Source organism: Monodelphis domestica, chromosome 7 (assembly GCF_027887165.1).
Source record: "Monodelphis domestica isolate mMonDom1 chromosome 7, mMonDom1.pri, whole genome shotgun sequence".
NCBI classification, from domain to species: domain Eukaryota; kingdom Metazoa; phylum Chordata; class Mammalia; order Didelphimorphia; family Didelphidae; genus Monodelphis; species Monodelphis domestica.
This window is the reverse complement of record NC_077233.1, coordinates 226,460,653-226,483,490: the sequence shown is the minus strand read 5'-3', so window position 1 is coordinate 226,483,490 and position 22,838 is coordinate 226,460,653. Positions and strand designations below refer to the sequence as shown.

General features: G+C 33.3%; 1 protein-coding gene across 11 annotated transcripts in view; it reads left to right on the top strand.

Moving 5' to 3' along the window:
• Window positions 1–22,838, top strand: part of TRRAP (transformation/transcription domain associated protein) — a 186,172-nt gene that overhangs the window by 13,136 nt on the left and 150,198 nt on the right. For all 11 annotated transcript variants that reach the window (XM_007498285.3, XM_007498284.3, XM_056806503.1 and 8 more), the window contains exons 6-23: window positions 564–647; window positions 976–1,032; window positions 1,575–1,700; window positions 2,476–2,553; window positions 3,844–3,932; window positions 4,544–4,640; window positions 5,584–5,722; window positions 8,674–8,752; window positions 9,788–10,022; window positions 10,566–10,890; window positions 10,994–11,091; window positions 11,867–12,061; window positions 12,513–12,704; window positions 15,333–15,498; window positions 16,710–16,966; window positions 17,834–18,034; window positions 20,044–20,195; window positions 21,812–22,011. In XM_007498285.3, the coding sequence (XP_007498347.1) occupies window positions 564–647; window positions 976–1,032; window positions 1,575–1,700; window positions 2,476–2,553; window positions 3,844–3,932; window positions 4,544–4,640; window positions 5,584–5,722; window positions 8,674–8,752; window positions 9,788–10,022; window positions 10,566–10,890; window positions 10,994–11,091; window positions 11,867–12,061; window positions 12,513–12,704; window positions 15,333–15,498; window positions 16,710–16,966; window positions 17,834–18,034; window positions 20,044–20,195; window positions 21,812–22,011 (2,770 nt within the window). The remainder of the gene's footprint in view (window positions 1–563; window positions 648–975; window positions 1,033–1,574; window positions 1,701–2,475; window positions 2,554–3,843; window positions 3,933–4,543; window positions 4,641–5,583; window positions 5,723–8,673; window positions 8,753–9,787; window positions 10,023–10,565; window positions 10,891–10,993; window positions 11,092–11,866; window positions 12,062–12,512; window positions 12,705–15,332; window positions 15,499–16,709; window positions 16,967–17,833; window positions 18,035–20,043; window positions 20,196–21,811; window positions 22,012–22,838) is intronic.

Sequence of the window (22,838 nt, the reverse complement as noted above, 5' to 3'; positions counted from 1 at the left end):
TCTATATGGACTTTAAAAAAAAGTGTTTAATTGAGAAAATACTGAAAAAGTAACTTTTCAAAAACTATATCTCAGTTTGTAAGATTAACATTACAGTTTTATTGGCTTAATTTGAAGAGCTGATGGTTGAAAAACAGAGCATATGCCATTTCTCCTTTGATTTTCATTTTTACCTGCCATTTAGGGTTTAAACCCATTTACTATCCTTTGCAGCAGTGTTGAATTGTTTCATTTAACTTAAATTTTATTTTGAGAGGTTCTTTTCCAACAAACTTTAAAAGTGCCGGCTTATCTTATGCCCAGTCTTTGAATTGTTATATTTCAAAGTGAATATATTAACTTTGTATACAGTCAATCTTTATTTGAATGAAGGCAACCAAACAATAGTAGTCAGTGCCCTGCACTAAATCTTGCTCTGTCAATTAAAGTCTTTTTTTCCTTTGCTTTGTCAGATATTTTTGGGAGGAAAAAAATTATTAGGAAATATTCTTTATAGCCTCTAGATTTGAAATGGAATAAAACTTATCTGAAGTAAAATTTAGTTTAAAATCTTTTATTTTTAGTCTGAAAATGAAGAAAATGTGCTTATTTGCCTAAGGATAATTATTGAGCTACACAAACAGTTCCGTCCAACAATCACACAAGAAGTAAGTTTTTATTGTATGAATATTTGTGAGTTAGTTGCAATATGTTCTAATTTGGGAAGTTTTATATGTGTGTTTTCTGCTAATTTGAGAGAATTGTTTCCTCTTTTTAGGTGAAAATAACATAAACATGGGATGGAGGTTAGAAAACTTTTGTGGGATTTTTTGGCAGAGGACTTATACATTGTGTGAAGTAATTTAATAAATGCTAATAGGGTTTTAAAAGTTAAATTTCTTAAACTTTACAGAGAAGCATATTTATTTTTAAGCACATTAAATGTATTTCAAAAGATGGTAAGAAATATATTAACTTTATTATGAATATTTTTAGATTCATCATTTTTTGGACTTTGTGAAACAGATATACAAGGAGCTTCCTAAAGTAGTGGTATGTTCAGAATTCATGTTTTTACAGAAATAAGGGGAGTGCAGTGCTGCGTGGGATATCACAGTCCATAGTGCATCTATTTTTAAATCTTTCACAATGTTAGTAGTAGTCCATATCAATAAATATGTTGAAAATTTTGTATGATTCTAACTAGAGTACTTCTTGAGGTGTAATAAAATGTGAAAGTACTATATTCTTGGTATCTTATGCAGATAGTTGACATATTTCATTATTAACCAGAAAATATTTAGGAAAATCATATGGCTTTTTTATTCATATTTTGTATTTTTATCTCATTTCAGAACTTAGGCAGCCAGACCAGCTATTGTCTTTATTGGAGAGTATTTGAAAATAACCACATCTATTGCATAAGCATTATTTGTAATAGGCACTTAAAAATCTGTAGATTTTATTGGTTCTTTTCAGCAGTTGATTTGTTTTGCATGCTCTTATTTGGGTAGAATTTCAGATAATATTTTATTGAGGAATAGTAAACTGTTTTGATTTAGAAATGTTGTAACTCATTTCTATTCTGTCTCTAGAATCGCTATTTTGAGAATCCCCAAGTGATCCCAGACAACACAGTTCCTTCCCCAGAAATGGTTGGTATGATCACAACACTTGCTGTAAAAGTAAATCCTGAACGTGATGACAGTGAGACAAGAACAGTAAGTATTTTTTCCCCCTTTACTTTAGTTTTACTTGAAGAGTAAAAAAAGGATTTCTGCATAACCCTCTTCACCAGTCCAACCCAACTAAGTAACCATTGTTACTAGTACTTTTATTCACTTTAAAATGAAAGCTGTTCCTAAAAAGAAATGAAAAATGAATTATCTAATAGTAATAAATACATCTGACCTAATCTCTTAGAAAGCACAAACTTGATCAAATGACCTGAATTGTGTTTTTAACTTTGACTTAGGTATATGACATTGGTTCCTTGGGTGTGTAGCAGTATCATCCATAAAATTAAATTAATATAATCTATTCTTTACCTTTGTCATTGGAATAATTTAGCAAAATCTTTTAATAGTCTTTGAGGATAAAGTTGGAAATTAAAAGAAGTACTTTGAAATTCATAAATAAAATTATTGTGTGAATTTAGACTTCTGACTGGATTATTATGTTGACAATTTTGGTGTTCTTTTTAATTAAGAAAATTTTAGATATTAAGACTTTATTAAGAATTTTTAGAGGAGATTGGAATCACGCTTTCTATAAATACCTCAAGCTTTCTCTTTTTAAACTAAGTGGCTACATTCAAAATGTCAATAAGTTTTTAAAATGCAAGATAATTGTTAGGTGCACTTTACATTTTAATAATAGTTCACAGTCCTTTCAACAAAAAGTAGTTAATAGTTCTTTACTATTGGGTATCACTGCTTCAATTTGTAGTGTTTTTGCTTCAAAATAATAACTTCTAAATTTTTTTTTGTCTTATAGCATTCTATAATTCCTAGAGGGTCTCTTTCCTTGAAAGTGTTGGCTGAATTGCCTATAATTGTTGTTTTAATGTATCAGGTATGTGTATTGCATATTGTGGCCTTATTTTAATAATAAAATTTTTTCTAAATAGTTCCTAGGAAAACAATACTTAGTGATATTGAGCTGTAGAATCTTAGAGCAGGAAAGTACTTTCGATACCATCTAAACATATTTTGGCCAAGCAGATTGATTTTAGATCTAGGAGACATCCAAAATTCAAGGGGAAAATGGAAAATGGGGTAGGTGGGAGGAGGAGGTAGAGGAAGAACATTATGCATTTTTGATTGGGGAAACTCAGTGAGAGATTTTTCTTTTCTTTTTTTGTTTTACTCTTGAAATTTATTTCATTTTTTAAGAATATTTTTCCATAGTTACATGATTCATGTTCTCTCCCTTTCCTCCTCCCTCCCCACTCCTAGAGCTGACAAGCAATTCCACTGGTTTATATATGTCATATTACTCAAAACCCAATTCCATATTATTCATATTTGTTATAGAGTATTCTTTTAAAACCACAACCCCAAATCATATATCTATATAATCAAGTGATACAACAGATATTTTTCTTCTGCATTTCTACTCCCCTAATTCTTTCTCTAGATGTGGATAGCTTTCTTTCTCATAAATTAGTGGGAGATTTCTCAAAGGTAAGGGGTAGAGCTTCAGGAGAGAAGGGGAGGAGAGAGGGAATCAGACTCAGAATGTAACATAAATTATTCTCACTTTGAACATACAGAAGAGACTATAAAGAATCATTTTGAAGGATACTCTGGAAAGGCTCAAGTTGTTGAGCAGACCTGTTAAGGATATTTCCTTATCCTCACAAAGGACAAGCCAGAAATGTTGGTGGCCAGTTATCTTCCTTTATGTGATGAGATAGGTACCATGAAACAATAACTAGGAACAGTGGTGACCTATACTTTGTGTTAAAGTAAATCTTTAGTAGATTAAAACTCAGCAGATTGAGGCATGGGCCATGAATATAGTCTTCCAGTGAACTAAGTACAAAAGCTTTTTCATGAGTGGACAAGATAATGGGCAGAGAAGCTGCACCCAGCTGAGTCAGGGCTATATCCTTGCTGAACCTATTTTTGTCCTTTCCACTTAGCTTTTGTGAACTTTTAGATTGTTTAAGAATGTATCATTTCATTCCATTTCAGAACCTGAATTAGACTTAATCTATCAGTACCATTTGTTAATTTTTAAAATGCTGTGATTTCTGAGGTCTTCTAATTTGGAGATTGTGCAATTATGCAATATGAAGTCTTAAAGACTTATTAGAAAATGAAAAACTTGAATGTCTAATATTTGTTGTTTTGTTTTTAGCTCTACAAGCTGAATATTCACAATGTGGTTGCTGAGTTTGTGCCATTGATAATGAATACTATTATAATTCAGGTATCTGCCCAAGCCAGGTGAGATTTGTTTAGAATAATGAAATAATTTGAGTTTGTACTCATAACTAAGAATATTACACTCTTCTATTTTGATACTAAATGACTATATGGACACACAAAACTTGAAACAAATCTGTAAAGAAATTTGGTAAACATATATATACACATTTAAAAATCTTTTCAACCTGTTTTCCTATAGTGGTGATTTCTTTAATTCAGAAAATTTGGAAAGAACATTTTTAGTATATTACAGCCAGAGGTCTTGTGAACTTAAAATTTTGTAAATGTATCCCAATGACAAAACTTGATTACCCTTGATGATAGTAGCCAAAAGATTAAATCAGACTCCCTTTGACTATCAATCACCTCTAAAGGTTAGTCTCAGTCTTCTTTGTTGGTTTGGGTATTATTTTCATTTGTAGGAATTCAGGTTAAACCCTGACTACTGTTCTCTAAAATGGAAGTATAATGTAGTGTATAAACTTAAGTTGCTTGTGCTTTATTTGTATTTCTTTATGAAAATTATATGTTTATGAGTGTAAAAGCCTTAAATCTCCTTTTAATTAATTCTGAGTTCACTTAACGAAGTTAAAGTATGAAACAGTAAATGCAATTTGATTCTATTCCAGGCAACATAAACTATACAATAAGGAATTGTATGCTGATTTCATTGCTGCTCAGATTAAAACTTTGTCATTTTTAGCTTACATTATAAGAATTTACCAGGTAAGTTTAAATATTTTAGTTGTAAATATTTTGGAACCTGGGATGAGGGAAAAGGAGTAGGATTATTTGCAGGTGTAAGTATTTAGAACTCTATTTAGGAATTGTATCAGAAAGATGTGTGGGAAAGTTATATAACTGGTAAAAATCTTTTGTATATATGTTTTAGGGGAAATTTTGTATTGTAAAATGAAAAGTGGTAAACAAATTCTGTTTGGTTTTAAAGTAATTTCTCCTGTATACTCTTGTCTTATTTAAAAAACTAATTATTCATGTCATCTCTTTTAATTCATACCAGTTTAAGGGGAAAAGAGAACTTTGAGTCCTTTATTTCCCACTATTATTCAAATAGACATTCTTTCCCATACAAAATAAAAAAACCCCAAATCAATTTTTTATGGAATTATTCTGATTAGCCAACCCAATCCCAAAAAATTCAGTTTTCATTCAAGTTTTGTAGAATCTTTTAAAAATCAAATGGGAAATCATCATTGTTCTAAATAATTGGGTATACATTTATAATTTGTTCACTCTAAAATTATTGAAATAACATTTGTAATCTTAAAAAACTATGAAATGAGACAATAGGTTATTGAGAACACATCTAAATTAAATTTTCTTTGGATAATTTCGCTATTTCCAAGTTCAAATTATTTTTGACTTCAACTGGTAAAATTATTCTTTGCTTGAGCAAAGATTAAATCGTTAAAACTCTAGGGTTCCTATTCCCAGGGTGGTTGCAGAAGTTCATGAGAATTTAACAAACCACAACTTCAGTTAATTTTTGGAGCAAGTAAATAGAACTAATATTTAACATGTCTAATATAATGTTGTATGTATAACTAGTCTGCTAGATTGATTTTAACTAAATTTAAAAAGAGCATTTTACCTCCTATCCTTCTTGTGTGTTTAGTGACATATATTGTTCTGAATTCTTGTTTTTAAGGATTTAGTGGCAAAATATTCTCAGCAAATGGTAAAAGGAATGTTACAGTTATTATCAAATTGTCCAGCAGAAACTGCACATCTTAGAAAAGAGCTTCTCATTGCTGCCAAACACATTCTTACTACAGATTTAAGGAGCCGTATGTACCTTTTCTTTCAGTGCTCAGATTTCTGTTGATTACATGTATCTATTTTAACAGTACTTAGTTATTTTGAAGATGTTTAGCTTACTAGAGAAAACAGAAAACTTGTTAAAAAATTTAGGTATTGTGGTATTCAGACAAGAGCAGGTTCTTTTTTTTTTTAACTTTAAAAAAATTTTTTCCCCCTTCAAGTCTTTACCATTCTGTCTTAAAATCAATACTGAATACTGGCAGGAGAGTGTAAGGATTAGGCAATTGGGATTAAATGACTTGCACAGGGACACACAAACAGGAACTGCATTTGCTTTCATGGGTTCAGTTCTATGCAGATTCCTTCAATCTAATTCCTTCAATCTAGCTGAAATCCCTCTTAATTCTAGTCCTACATATGCAACTGTAAACTACATAATCTATACCAGTATGGCACAGGTACAGGACTCTTTTGCATGTCTCACCTCTGTCCAGCTGCCCAAAGCAAGCATTTTCTCCCTCTACCCTCTGGTAATTCCTAGGGTTTACAGACAGTTTGAATTTGCCCTGTGGGCACTAGAACTGGGAAGAGGTTCCCCAGAATCTATTATCTTTATTGCCTGCCAACTCCCCAGATCTGTTATATCTCATGTCCTTCCTTCTCAGACCTACTTTTTCAAGCTTTCCCATCATCTAAATTGTCCAGGTTTGTATCTCTGGAGTTACCTTTGATTTTTCCATCTTTCTTACTTCCCATATCAAATAGATTCCTAAATCCTGCTGATTTTGCCACCACAACATCTATCCCCTTCTTTCGACTCATACTGCCAACAACCTAGTTCAGGTCCTTGTCACCAATCACCTAGATCAGTGATGGGCAACTTTTTGGAACTTTTTAGGGATCCCATGCTGTATCCCACCCACTACCCCAGACTGGGTGTCAGTGCCCGCCCCCAACTGTGTGTCTGGCCCCCTGACTGCTTGCAGGGCCCTGGCTGAAGGATATACAATTAGAGATACAATTTGATATACAATTCCTGAAGGTGACAGGGTTCCCAGTGCAATTTCTACACAGTGCAAGAGTTATCTGAAAATGAAAAGGGTCAGTGACCCAACCCTTAGCAAAGCACTTATACTGGTGGGCCTGGGGACAATTTAGTAAAGGTGAAAGGCTGCTAGAACTGGAGTGGATATGAATTTCTAGGGGCCTGGATTTTCTTTGCTTTTCTTCACAAACCTCTTTCCTGGGGGGATAAATGCCAGAGATATGAGTCCATGTATTTTGCCCTTCCTGTGGTGGGAGTGGATAGGATGGCTCCATGGGGATCCTCCTAAGGGGTATTTAGTTGATTTCTCCATTTAGGTTGGGAATATGATTTCTCCATCTTCCTTTGAAGGATTTCGGAAGATTTGATTAGCATATTCCTTTAGGGCTTGGTGAATGAGGCTCAGCCCTAGATTTGTTCAGGGGGTTATTTTAATTATGGTCAGTGCAGTCTGGAGGCCTGGACCCAATCAATTCTTTGTTTGCAAAAGCAGGACTATTACTGTAAAGGTGATCACAGAGATTAAAAGGACTTTCTACCTTTTCCTGGATAATGGGTTCATAGAATCTATCTATCACCAATCTGAGGGGAGTGGCCTAGGACTGCTTGACTCTATATGCACCTCCCCTCTCCCCAGGGTGTGCCTGGTGCTTCTGCTCAATTCCCTGGAGCCTGTGGGTTGGGGTAACAGGTGGGGTATGGGGTGGGATAGGGTGGAGGGGAGGGGCCACACCCAGGGCTCAGCCCAGCCACCATGCTCAGCTAACTAGTCACATTCTCTCAGCCCTTGCAACTGTGGAAAGAGGCTAGAATGCCCCACCTCCTACATTTTGGGGTGGGGCCAGCCTTCCAGTCTACCAAGGGAGGGGCCTGAGCATACCCATGGAGAAGCCTCTGTGTGCCATCTTTGGCATGTGTGCCATAGATTCACCATCACAGACCTAGATTATTGAAATAATACCCCAATTGGTCTCTTCATGGCTAATCTAGCTCCTCTCAAACTCATTTTTCAAGAAGCTAGCAAAATGATTTTCCTAAGGTTCTAGTGTAATTAACCACTCTTCTCAAAGACCTCTAGGGGCTTTCTCTTAATTCCCTTCTAAAATACAAATAGATTCCCCACAACTTGATTCCAGCTTCCACATTTATTTCATATTACTTTCCTACATACATATTTCCCTTCACTCTTATCAGACCCTAGAGTTCTCTCAAATTTAACATGCCATCCCCTGCCTTTGGGTATTTGTATAAATTGTTCCTTAGATAATGCACATTGTAGAATATTTAATTAAGTTAAATGTTTTCCAGGTCCATTGTCACTAGCTTATTAGTTATTCATTATTTATTACCTAGTCATTTGAATATATTTCTGGAGCTCTTTACTTCTTTTCTTGCCTTTTGGACTAGAAGCTCCTTGAGAAAAGAGACCAAGTTTTGGGCTTTCTTTGTATCTCCAGCACTTAGCATAGCACTTAAATGCTTTGGCTGTTTCACTAAAAATGAACAAAGCATTGTTCCTTTGTTCATATCCCCTGATACCCTTCTAATCCCTGTACCACTTACAGGATACTTAAATTTTTGTATCACAACTGCTTAGCACAGCAGACTTTACATATGCTTAAAATGGCTAGGATGACCATATACTAAGGAATACTCTTTCTTTTGCATTTCAAAAAGAATATGCATTTGTTAGTAGTTTCTCTAATTTTGGAAACATTTGCTGATAGCCCAAATTGTATTTTTAGTAGCACATTTTGTGCAACCTATAGTAAGGAAATCAATATTTTGACATAATGAAATCATGTAGACTGTTGTTCTTTTTCTCTTTTAAATGTGGATTATGTAATTAACCTATAAGTTAGGTAGTATTTAAATAATGTAACATGTAATTGGTTTTGTTTGTAATCAGTGGAATAAATATTTACATTCTAGAATTCATTCCATGCATGGACAAACTGTTTGATGAGTCTATACTAATTGGTTCTGGATACACTGCTCGAGAGACTCTGAGGTATGAACTAGCCCCATGGTATCCAGTTGGATTCTTGCCCATGATAATGATTTGTTGTATTTCCTGTTTGGAATATTTAACAGTTCTAGAGCCTGCAAATTAAATTTACTTGTCTTTAAATCACCATGAGATTTAGAAGTGCAGGAGTTTTATAAAATGACATTGTTACTTTAAATCAATTGATACTGTGTTCAGACATAAAGAGGTAAAGCAAAAAGTGAGAGTTGGTTTTTTTGTTAACATAGATTGTAGATAAAATTCTTGAAAAATACGTTTTGGTTATTAGTATTCTTCTGGTTTTCTCTTACAATTTTTGTTACGCTAAGTAGTGTTTAAAGTGTCTGCTTGGTTTATTTTTCATGTGTGTAGTTGCAGACAGAGTGCTGCTTTAGAAGTCATGTTGCCCTGAGTGGTAGAGTGTGAGTAAGGGGTCTTTAGGTAGTTTGAAGACCATTTTGACCATCTGATGAAGAGGTTTAGAAGAGTCTGTATTGTGAAAATATTCTGTTATTATATAATAAACTGAAAGCAGTCTTGTAGCTTAAGGCATTATAGCAATGTTCAAAGGCTTTTTAGAACTTAATGGTCTGAACATTATAGTAGTGTACAGCAGAATAGGAAAATGTTAATTGATATGTACTGTTTATACTTTTTTTGAGCCACAAAATGGGCACAAGCATGATCTAGGCCAGTAATTATTTTTCCTTAGTTTAATTATATATTTCAGTGTTCATTGGAGTAGGATGGTTAAACAAAAAAAAATCTTATAAAGCTCATTTTGGAAAAAAAAGAAACAAACACCAGCTTTAAAAAGGCACCTTTAAAATTATTAGTTAGATGAAAAATGGAAAGAATTGTAAAATTGTAAGCTAAATTCAAAGTTTGACCTCACTGGTGCATTGGCCTTCCTGCCCACTTATCTTACTAAGGCAAAATGAGATGATAACATAAATTGATTATGGAATTTATAAATGTTAGTGTAATGCACACCAGTAAATAGTCCTAAAAACTGATGAAATTTTTTTCCCATTCTAGGCCACTTGCATACAGCACATTGGCAGACTTGGTACATCATGTCCGTCAGCATTTACCTCTCAATGACCTCTCCCTTGCAGTCCAGCTATTTGCCAAGAATATTGATGATGAGTCATTGCCTAGCAGTATCCAGACTATGTCTTGCAAGCTTTTGTTAAACCTAGTAGATTGCATCCGTTCCAAAAGTGAGCAGGAAAATGGAAATGGGAGAGATATTCTAATGAGGATGTTAGAGGTATGGATTTATAAGAAGGTAAATGAAAGAAATGTCTTTTTTAGTAAATGCTCCCAAATCTTTCAGACTTTGAATTCCAAATTATCTCTTTATTGGCCAGTATTTTATATAGCAGATAACTAAGTTGATCTTACAGGATAGTTGTAAGCATATAACAAATATTTAGGTATTTATGTAATGTTTAGGTAGGTTAGACATGTGTAGATTTTTTTTAACCTTTACTTTCTGTCTTAGAATCAATACTGTATATTGGTTCTAAGGCAGAGGAGTGGTAAGGGCTAGGCAGTGAGGGTTAAGTGACTTACCCAGGGTCACACAACTAGGAAGTGTCTAAGGCCAAATTTGAACCCAGGACCATGGTCTGTGTACCAAATGTAATCCTAGTCACTTCTTTTGAAGAGAATCAAAAGGATCTCTCTTGTTTTGTTGAAATTTTTTTGCCTTATATTTGCTGAACTAATTTGATTTGAAAAATAACTGCTTATATAGTCAAGAGAATATTGTTCCTTTAAATCCATCATATTGATTTTTCTCCCTTTTAAGGTTTTTGTTCTGAAATTCCACACCATTGCTCGGTATCAGTTGTCTGCCATTTTTAAAAAGTGTAAGCCTCAGTCAGAACTTGGAGCAGCTGAAGCAGCTTTGCCTGGGGTACCTACAGCTCCCACAGCACCAGCTCCTGCACCTTCTCCAGCCCCCACTACCCCTGTAGCTCCAGCACCAGTTCCTGTATTTGAGAAACAGGGAGAAAAGGATAAAGAAGATAAACAGACATTCCAAGTTACAGATTGTCGGAGTTTGGTAAAAACTTTGGTCTGTGGAGTCAAGACAATTACATGGGGAATAACTTCATGTAAAGCACCTGGCGGTAATTCTGCACTTTAATTAAATTACTAGATAAAATGCAGCATTTGTCTAAAAACTTTAAAAAATGTTTGTGGTTTTAATTTGACATGCAATCTCTCTTCTAGAAGCTCAGTTCATTCCCAACAAGCAATTACAACCTAAAGAAACTCAGATTTACATAAAGCTTGTGAAATATGCAATGCAGGCTTTAGATATTTATCAGGTGAGTAACATGGTGATGAATTAAGCTATTATGAAAGAAAACACCACATAGAATTGTATATTTTTTTACTCTTTTTTTTTAATTTTTTTAAAATATATTTTATTTGATCATTTCCAAGCATTATTCATTAAAGACATAGATCATTTTCTTTTCCTTCCCCCCACCCCCCATAGCCGACGCGTAAGTCCACTGGACATTAGATGTTTTCTTGATTTGAACCCATTGCTTTGTTGATAGTATTTGCATTAGAGTGTTCATTTAGAGTCTCTCCTCTGTCATGTCCCCTCAACTGCTGTAGTCAGGCAGTTGCTTTTCCTCGGTGTTTCCACTCCCATAGTTTATCCTTTGCTTATGAATAGTGTTTTTTTCTCCTAGATCCCTGCAAATTGTTCAGGGACATTACACCACCATTTATGGAGAAGTCCATTACTATTTTTTTACTCTTTAAAGAGCATTTGACTCTAAAATTTATAGAAGCCTTTTCATGAAAATTCTGTTTAATCTTAAGGGAGAATGTAACATTAAATTTATTTTTTCCCCTGTTTTGAACAACTTTGTGAAGAAAAAATTTTCCAAAGTGAGAGCAAGTCTATAAATGTAATAGTACAAGAAGATTTGTTTATAGTGCATTTTTTCCTACTAAAGTGCTTTTAGCGAATACTGCCATGACCATATTTAACTGAGAGTTTATTACACAATTGTATTTTGACTTATAAATATTTTCATTCTCAAGTAAGTAATATAAAAATTACATGTAATTTCCCCACCATTCCAGGTCCAGATAGCAGGAAATGGGCAGACATACATTCGAGTAGCAAACTGTCAGACTGTTAGAATGAAAGAAGAGAAGGAAGTGTTGGAGCATTTTGCAGGAGTTTTCACAATGATGAATCCCTTAACATTTAAAGAAATCTTCCAAACTACAGTCCCTTATATGGTAGAAAGAATCTCCAAAAATTATGCTCTTCAGGTATAAAATTATTTCCATTTGTCTTCCCAACTATGGACTTATTTGTTTACAAATTAAATACCATATCTTTTGGTGATTTGGAAATTAGTTTTTAAAACATTAAAGATTCCTTAAAAGGACAGAGTTCAAAGAATTATTGTAAAGCCATATATACTTCAGAAAATAATGTATCTGAAAAGCAACATATGATTTTGAGCTAAATCAGAATTAGTATTCAGAGATGTTGAATGATTTTTGTCTGGAGTTAAGCTTATATAAGGTAAATGTCTGAAAGAAACCTACTTTATGTTTCAGAAATACTTAATTGTTCATAGAAATATTTCTTTCTCTTTGTTAGGTAATTAATTTTGTGAACCCCAATATGGCTTTAATTCATTTAAGCTAATTTCCGTGTCTTGCAATCTTTTTAGAAAGGCATTATTTTTGTCATCTGAGTTTCTTGTTTTAACAGATTGTTGCCAATTCTTTCTTGGCAAATCCTACCACTTCTGCTCTGTTTGCTACAATTCTTGTGGAGTATCTCCTTGATCGGCTGCCAGAAATGGGCTCTAATGTAGAACTCTCCAATCTGTATCTCAAGCTGTTCAAGTTGGTATTTGGCTCAGTTTCACTCTTTGCAGCTGAAAATGAACAAATGCTGAAGGTAAAGTTTATTTTGACTTAAGTGGCACTTGAACACAAAAATGACTTCTAAAATTATTCGCTATTGGAAAGTTTCTTGAAACTACTCTTTTAACATTTGAAAAGAATTCCTTAAGTTAATAAATGTCCTTGTGTAATAAGTATCCTGCATAAAAACATTTAAACATTTAATATACTGCTTGTTTTTTAGACTAGACCTTGATTTCATCAGCATGAGGAATTCTTATGATTGATTCTCTTTCCACCATGCAGATTGGCAGTTCATCTGTAATTTATAGTCTTATTGGAGAGTTGTCTAGGGGCCTTCAGAAATTAAGAAACTTGTCCATGGTCACATATTATGTTAGATGCAAGAGTTGAACCTGGGCTTTAGAGGCCTTTTATTCACTATGTCATTATGCCTCACAATGGGATCCTCATTTGCAAATTCAGCATGTGAACTATCTTGTATGAATTGAAATAGGAAAAAGTTGAAGGCTTCATGTTCATATCTTTTTTTGAGGCCTCATTTATAGGTGAATGTCTTTTTCCCAACATGTAAACAAGTGATTGATTCTTCTGTTTGAAGGATTCACTGTGAACCATAACAAAAGTTTTTTAAAAAATATATTTTCTCCCTTTGTGGCAAAATATATCTCCTCTGAAGGTTAGAGATTGTATTATTATATGCTCTGTTCAGAGAACCATTTTTTCTTTGAGAAACCTATGGCCCAAGAGAAGTGAAGCTTTTTATTTTAGAGGTAATGACAATTCGAGTGTTAAGAATACAGTACCCCAAATTGTTTTATCTTAAAACTCTTCCTATTTTTAGTGATGTATTCAAAATTAACAGCATTAGCACTTCTAGTTCTTGTACCAGGCTACAATATTTCATGTCAGTAATGTAAACAGGGCAAATGAAATGTCTGAAAATATTTGAAATCCTGTGAGACTGTTATTGTCCTACATGTAGTAGGCACTCGAATAATTGGCTGTAAAGGGCATATTCCTTTTTTTACTGTGTACCTTTGTTGTAAAGATTGTTTAGATTGTTACACAAACTAATTTGCAACTTTAAGCTTGTTGCATTCTAGACTTAGGAGAATAATAAATGTATCTACTGGGACTACTGTGTATTGATTCCATGTCAGAAGAGTGGTAAGGGCTAGACAATGGGGGTTAAGTGATTTGCCCAGGGTCACACAACTGGGAAATGTCTGAGGCTAGATTTGAACCTAGGACCTCTTATCTCTAGGCCTGACCCTCCATTCCTTGAGCCACCTACCTGCCTTTGTGGTTTTAATAATAAACAGTAGTACTTTAAATCTGATAGAAAGCCATCTTTGGAGTTAGGAAAACCTAGATTCAAATCCTACTTTTGATTCCTTTGACTCATATTATCTGAATGTTGACAAGTCATGTAACAGAGGTTACATGATACAGTACCTATTGCCACTCCCTGAGATAAATAGGATGGTTAAAGACCTTTACTTTGCCACTCAGAGTGTTCCTGGTGCCCCCTTCTTCCCCAGCGCCCCCGCCCCCCAGCTCCTTAACAAAGAAAATTATAGGTCAAGATGGAGCAGAAAAAGAAGCACCTTAAATTTAGAATTAGCTCTTTAGTGAGTCAGTAGCCATTCAGAGTGCTATTATATACAGTTGTATATACATTCATGCACACCTACAGACATACATTTTAAAAAACATTCTCACAACTCTTCATAGCATTTTGTGAATAAGGTAGCACTACCAATTACTTGGAAAATGAAGAGAGAGAGGTCTAGAGTTCAGTGACTTAAAAAAGAACTAGAACTACAATTCAGATCTGGTTTTATTACTAGTTAATATCTACTGCAGAGATTGGGGATTTAAATCTTACTAGTTTTCTAAAAAATTGAGAATGATATCAGAATATGTCAACATGAGTTTTTCTTAGATTTTTAAGAAATTAAAAGACAATTGTTTTAAAACAATTTGTTTGAAACTTAGTATAAAATTGAACAAACAGAATCTTGATCTTGAAGAGAAGTGTTGAGATTATATAATCTGTAATTGCGTTTTCTGTTTTTTTATCATTACTATATTTTTGAATCAATGGAATAGGTCTTAAGAGTTCTTGAGACAGTCAGTTAACCTCCCTTGTCCTCATTTTCTTCCTCTGTAAAATGAGGTATTTAGATTTGACCTCTGAGGATCAGTCTAGTAATAAAATTATACATAAGACAGTATATTACTTTTAACTATCAGGAAAAATGAAGATCCAAGACTGTTTCACTGATTTTACTTTCTCTTAAAGGAAAATAAAAATCACCTGTAAATATACACTGAAAAATAACACTGATTATAGACTACACTTGGGTTTTATACAGTTTAAATTTTAGAGGAAATATATATTTTAATCAATACTGTAGTCATTTTTTCATAAACAAAATAAATGTAGGTCCATGGGTAATGAAAGTAACTATTTTCTTGCTCCTCCTCCTCACTCCCACCTCCATGGTATATTTGGTTCAAATCTGTCAAAATTACCCTTTTCCCTTATTGAATTACATTGAACCTTTTTGAGTTAAGTGTAATGATGATTTAATGATACTGCCATTTGTTGACCTGTCTTTTTATTGTCTGTTTACCTTTTCCTCAAATCTCATAGCCCCACTTACACAAGATTGTGAACAGCTCTATGGAACTCGCACAGACCGCCAAAGAACCCTACAACTATTTCCTGCTCCTTCGAGCATTGTTTCGTTCCATTGGTGGGGGTAGCCATGATCTTCTCTATCAGGAATTCTTGCCTCTCTTACCAAATTTGTTGCAAGGTCAGAATTAATCATTTCCTTTGTTCTTTAATCTTGGTTCATTCCCAACATTTAATCCTTTTTTTCTTGGTTGTACAATGGATAGAGAACTGCCCTAGAAGTAAGGAATATCTGGATTTAAATCCCTCCTTTGACAAGCTAGGCAAGTCAAACCTTTCATTGTCCAATTAATTCTCTGTAGCATTGCCAAGAAAATGTTGACCTCCAGTGGTTTAAGGAATTTGACTTAGTTGTAGATAAGGTATTATTTTGTACTGTTTTAAGGATTTTTGTCACCCAAGGGAGTTCTCCATACCAGTGAAATCCCAGGTCAAGTCCCTATCCCTTTTGGCAGCTACTCATCTCTGAGTAACTGTTAAAATCCTCAGAGTTGTAAAGGGCACATTATGAGAATCTAAGCCTTTAAAAGGCATAGCTGGCTGTAAGGTGAGACTGCTGAAATAAGTTACAGTTGTTTTCAGGGCTATATAGGAACTGATAATGGGGGACCCTAATTTCCCTTTTGCATTTTGAGCAATAGATTTTCAAGATTAGACCAGAGAAAGCACAAGTACAATTTAAAGAGGTAATCAAAAAGAGAAATAAAGGAAATAAGTTACTTTGTACTTGAATGTTATATGTATCAGTTTAGGAATTGAAATCCCTACATGCATATATTTAACTGGGGGTATACATGGTATATTGTGCTAAAAAGAGTTTTTTGTATGCGTATCATGATTTGCTTTGTGTGAATTGATTGCAGTATGGAAAGTTATTTTCATGTCTTTACTAGTTAGGTTGAAAGATTTTTGTTGTCTTCTTTTTCTTTTGCTTCTTTCTCCAGAAGAGAAGAGCCTCAAATAAAATGTTCTTCACAATAAACAGTCAATAAGTACTTGTTAACTGTATAGATAGGAAATCCTGTGTAAGCAATGTACCACAGGTCTTAGGAATTGCTGAATCTGAAACCAAAGAAGACCTGAAACTAACTTCAGTGCAAATCTAACTTCAGATACATTCATTAGTCAAGTGACCCTGAGAAAGTCTCTTAACTTCTATCTATCTATCATTTCCTCATCTATAAATTGAGGATACTTAGTTTTCAGGATTGTTGTGAGATTGAGACAATATTCGTTAATTATTTTGAAAACTTTTAAGCACCTTATAAATTTTAGTTATTATTAACCAAATATTTTTGTTCATTTTTCTTTTAAAAATCTTCCCCCTTTTAGGACTTAATATGTTACAAAGTGGTCTCCATAAGCAACACATGAAAGATTTATTTGTGGAACTATGTCTTACTGTACCAGTTCGACTGAGCTCCCTTCTTCCATATCTACCAATGTTAATGGATCCCTTAGTATCTGCTCTTAATGGATCCCAGACATTGGTTAGCCAAGGCCTTCGGACTCTTGAATTATGTGTAGATAATCTCCAGCCAGACTTTCTTTATGATCACATTCAACCAGTGCGGGCTGAACTCATGCAGGTAATGTGAAGTTCTCGTATCTGTTAATTTTGATTTTGACACTTACATTTTTAGTTAATGCCATCAAGCCATTCAGCTTACTTTTTGGATTTCTCTGGTATATATAGAGATGTATATATCGCAGTAGACTGGTAATTGAAAATCATGTGGAATTTTCCTATTTTATATTCATAAAACCAAAAGAAATAGATATTATAATTCCCTGAGGCAACAGAAAGTCTAGGTGACTTAGACATGTAAATAGTATTTATTACTGATTTTAAGAGGTGGAAAATAGAGGTATTATCTTTTCCATGTAGAAGAATAGCAGAAGGGGCTGGACAATAGAGAGGCAGCATGATATTGTGGAAAGAGCGTTGATTGGGAGTCAAGAAACCCAAGGTTTAAACCTAGACCCTGGTACCTACTAGCTTTGTAACATTGGACACTTCAACTTTCTGAGCCTCAGCTTCTTCAATCATAAAATAAGGGTAACATTTGTACTACCTGTATTCCCCCAAACTAAGAGCTCTTTTCTGTAGTCTGTTATGTTACATAAATGTGAATTGTTGACATTAATAATAAAAATAATAGTAATATTTCAGAAGAAACTTTCTCACTTTGCTTATTAACTGAAGTTTTAAATATGTAGTATGTAAAATGAAAACAAGAGGTAGAAGAGCAGTTGGAATCTTTCATAGTCCCATTCATGGAGTAAAGTATAATACAGTCAACTTAAGAACATGACTTTAGGTTGGTAATTTTTTCCTAAGTATTTTAAACTTGTAGGAAATTTTGCCAAGCAAATAGGAACATGTGTTTAAAGATTTATGATATTCTAATGAAATTGAACATTTCTTGCATTTAAAAGTATTACTTTGATTTTAGGCTTTGTGGCGTACCTTAAGGAATCCTGCAGACAGCATTTCTCATGTGGCCTACAGGGTACTTGGTAAATTTGGTGGAAGTAACAGGAAAATGTTAAAGGAGTCTCAGAAGCTTCAGTATGTTGTAACTGAAATTCAGGGACCTAGTATCACAGTAGAGTTTTCAGATTGTAAAGCATCCATTCAACTTCCAATGGAAAAGGTAAAGTTGAATGTCTTTATAGTTATTTAACTAGATTACTTAATTTTCTTAAAATTAAAAGTTTTGAGCTTCAGATATTTTATGAAGGTATACTAATAAGCCAGTCATTGTATACAGGAGAAAGGCAAAGTGAGGCTTGTACTTGCAAAGGAATACTGGTAGGTGGTTTGCCTTTTTTTAAAAACAACAACAAATATTGTTTTTGCTTCATTTTCATTTCTGACAATCCCTCACACTAATCCTTCCCAAAGAGTCATCATTTATCACAGAAAATGAAGGAGGAAGATGAAAAAAGTTCAGAAAAACTAATATATCATTAAGAAATTATTATATGTAACATATATTATTACATGCATTATTCACTTCCATGACTCCCATGCAGAAATTCCAAAACTCTGCAAAGAAATAGGAGAGAGGGAGTAGTTAGGTGGCACAGTGGATTTGAGAGCCAGGCCTAGAAGTAGGTCAGGGATTCAAATCTGGCCTCAATTCCTAGCCTGTGTGCCCAGAGAAAGTCATTTATCTCCTATTGCTTAGCTCTTATAACTATATAGATTATACTATATAGACTACTTGGTTCTTATGCCTTGGAACCAATATATAGTACTGATTATAAGATAGGAGGTAAGGGTATTTTTTTTCCCTTTTAGAAAAGGAAATAGGGGAGAGAGATGCCTTCTAAAATTTGGTCTTTGGAGTTAAGCTTGATCATTGATAATTAAATAGCATTGTTTCTTTTGTTGTTCTTCCCATTTATGTTATAGCCATTATATTTGGTTTTGCTTACTTCACTGTTCATGCTTCTATTAATCATAGTCAGCATTTCTTGCAATACAATATTATATTCTATTATGTTTGTATAACACAATTTGTTTATTCCCATATATGTTGTCCTTGATTCTTCCTCATATATTCTTTTAGTGATTGCTCTCAGCACCATATGACATCATCAAAGCCTGTTTCTAATTCTTCTTGAAACAATTATTTTTTATTATACATTATATATTTTATTATACTTTATTTAAAAATAAATGCTTGCCCATAAATCACTTTAAAAATTAAGAAATATCATAAATTTAAACATTAATAAGGGATATATTCCTAGGAGTAGGAACAACAGTTTTGATAATCTATAAAACATTGCAAATTTTGCAAAATATTTAGAAATCTTAAATTCAAAATATACTTCAGGAATAGTCATTTGTGTCATACTTAGATTGTAAAATAGTATAATAGAACAAGTTTCTTCTATTATAGTCCAATATTATCATTATAATTCCTCTTCTATTATAATTTTACTTTAAATCAGTCTCTTAATAGTACTTTAGACTACTTAGTGATTATTGTTGATGAAATAATTAACATTTTAAAACTGATGTTAAAAAGATTTAGAGAATTCCAAATTACTTAATGTCTTAACTTTTTCTGTGTAAGATTAATAGGAATAAGTATCTATATTATAGTTTATATGCATAAAAATTTTAAAAATTGGAAATACAGAAAAAGCAGAAAAAATTTATCTTTCATTTAACTCCTTGGCAAGAAAAGTTTCACTTCATTGGTCCAAAAAAAGCTCATTGTTCTAGTCGTTGGGACTTCAATAAGGTGATTTGATAGGTGAGCATACAGTTAATTTAACAAATGGAAAAAAATATTTTTTTTCAAAGGAGAAAATAATAATTTCTCTTTAATAAGGGGCCTTCAAAGGTCATTAGATTTATATAATCCCATTGGCTATTTAAGCAGAAATAATTGGATTTCATTTTATAATCAGTGGAAAAATGACATTTCTTTCATATATTTTCTTTAATGAATTTTCTCTACATGTTTTATTTGATGATGCTTTATTACATACTAGGCTTGGGAGCTCTTTTAGGTGGATGTAATTTATTTTTTGGATGTTAAGCTTTTTACTTTTTAGTATCATATATATATATGTGTGTGTGTGTAATATAAACACAATCCTACATATAGTATATGTCAGAAACTTTATTTTTTTTTCCTTGTAGGCCATTGAAACAGCTTTGGACTGCCTGAAAAGTGCAAACACAGAACCATACTATCGTAGGCAAGCATGGGAAGTAATAAAATGCTTCTTGGTGGCCATGATGAATCTGGATGATAATAAACATGCTTTATATCAGCTCCTTGCACATCCAAAGTAAGTTGGTAATTATAGACTTATCAGTAGAGTTTTTTTTTTTGTATCATATTCTTTAGAAATTATGGATAGAGAGAATATTTTTGGATTGTTTCAAATCTGGTGGTGAGTAAAACTTAAGGTTTAGAAAGTGACCTTTTTATCTGGTAACACATGAAGCTATCAATTAGTATGTTACAACAAGGAGTCAAAGATAACACTGATGTTTCAAGCTTAGGTGACAGGTAGAATTATACCATCAATAGATTGTCTTCTGCCTATATATTTTCAAGATACTGGCTGTCTGGACTACTTAATTGAATAAAAGCTTACTAAGAGCCAAAAGTGTGCCAAAAAAGATTATATCATAGACTCCATTAGTAAATATGATAGGCATCTTGGAAAAATGGGATAATGGTCCCACTGCACTCATGTTAGACCAAATGAGATTACTTTCATTTCAGAATTTTAAAATGCAAAGATTTGAAATAGTGGAATGTTGCTCTGTTATGCAAAGGATTTCTTTGGTAACAGAATCCTTTTGTGTGGGATTTAAGAATTCACTTTACACATAAGAATTCTCTATAAGGAGGGTATATTATACATTGTTGCTTAATAGTACATATGTCATTTGAGCATAACAGAATACTTGATTTTTAAATAATGTGATTTTATTGCTGTTTTGTTTCATATTCTCAAACTAATGGAAATAAAATTTCTTTTTTTAGTTAATAGAATTTTGTATCTGTTCAGTTACTTGTATCTGCTGAATAATACATTTCTGCCCATAGTAATTAGAAAGATTGAAAGTCCTGTAGTAGCATATGACAACTGAAGTTTAAGACCATTGCAGTCTTGATAGAAAATTTTTAGTTTTAAATTTTTTTTTACCATGCCTATAGATAGGATGGTATTAGGATGGTATAAGTGTAAATGATAGGAGTAGTACTCAGAGTGAAAGAGGAAGAAAACAGCCACAAAATGTATATGTTGTTTTTAAAGTAAAATCCCTGATATTTTTTAATGCTGAGGTAAAAACTTTTCAGCAGAAAAAAGATACATTAGGTATTATGTAAAGAAAGCCAGAAAGTTAGCCAAGCTTTTTAGGATTTTGAAGAATCTCATAAACATACTTCTGTAATTATTTCTTCTCTTGAATGTGAATATTTTTATTGCTGTATTTGTGAAAATTTTTTGGTTACATAAATATGTATAATTGGTCTTTCTTGAACATTGTTCTGAGTTTTATCATCTGATATTTGGAATTTGACTTGTTTAATAACATTGCAATCCTTATAGATAAAAACCAAATGTCTTCCCTTAAAATAGGAAATCTAAAAATATTAAAAATGTCTTTGTGTAATTGTATTCCATTTTGTTGACTGTATACATATTCCTTGGAATATGTTTGGACTCACTTGAACTATTGACTATAAATGTTCATGGTAAAATTGAACTATCTATCATATTTGAGACTAAGATTTGCTACAATTAAATTGGAGTAAATGAAGTGAGTCAGCTGTACCTGAACGAGAAGAGATTAGAAGTAGGTTGTAAATGAATCCTGTAATGGTCATGATTGAACTGCCAGCACACTTGTCCAGGATTATGATAACAGATGTAATTTTGTCTTTTAGCTTTACAGAGAAGTCCATACCCAGTGTAATTATTTCACATCGATACAAAGCACAGGATACTCCAGCCCGTAAAACTTTTGAACAAGCATTGACTGGTGCATTCATGTCTGCTGTCATCAAGGATCTTCGACCTAGTGCTCTGCCATTTGTAGCCAGCTTAATTCGTCACTATACTATGGTAGCAGTAGCCCAACAATGTGGTAAGTTCAACATGTAAAAGTCATTTGAATTTACCCATAAATTATGTAGTTGAGTCCTTTTCAAAGCTATACTATTTTTTTAGGCTATTATTACCTTTTTTTTTTAACTCTTACTGGTACTAAGTATGCAGAAGAGTACTTTAAATGGCTTGCCTAGGATCACACACCATAGAAGGGTTTGAGGCCAGATTCTAAGCTCTTTTATTTCTTAAACTTCAACTAAAAATAATTGGCACTTCAGTAATAATTACCAATATTCCAGGTGTTTAATTTATCTGTGGTTGGACTTAATATATTAAATTTGGTCACCAGGGATTTAATTTCAAAATGCCAAAATCTATTAAAGTAGAATGGAATTTATGGTAGTTAATTTGTTTTTACAATAAGGAAGAGAGAAAAGAGGAGAGAGAGAGGGAGAGAGAGCTCTGGCTTCTTCAGAGCCAGGTAGAAATTCTAAGCCCCAGCCAGGGGAAAGGTGTCTCAAGACAATGGGCCTTTCACACCTCCAGAAAAGGCAAGGAAACTAAGTCAGCCTTTACACTCACCACAGTAACTGTCTAAAAGTAAAGTAGTCACATCTCCTGAAGGAGCCCTTCCAGGGGTCCAGTTCCATAGCTAAGTGTCTTCACTTCAAGTCTGAGTGTCTGTCTTCCAGTCTCTCCTTTGACTGACTCTTCTTCATTCTTGATTGCTCTTGTGTGTCTCTGTTTCCTCTATTTAAAGATCTCTTTCTCATGTCACGTCCCCTAAATTTTACATCTATAAATCACAGCAGACGCTCCTCTCCAGGACTGCCCACTCAATGTATGAAATGGGCGTTCACACCT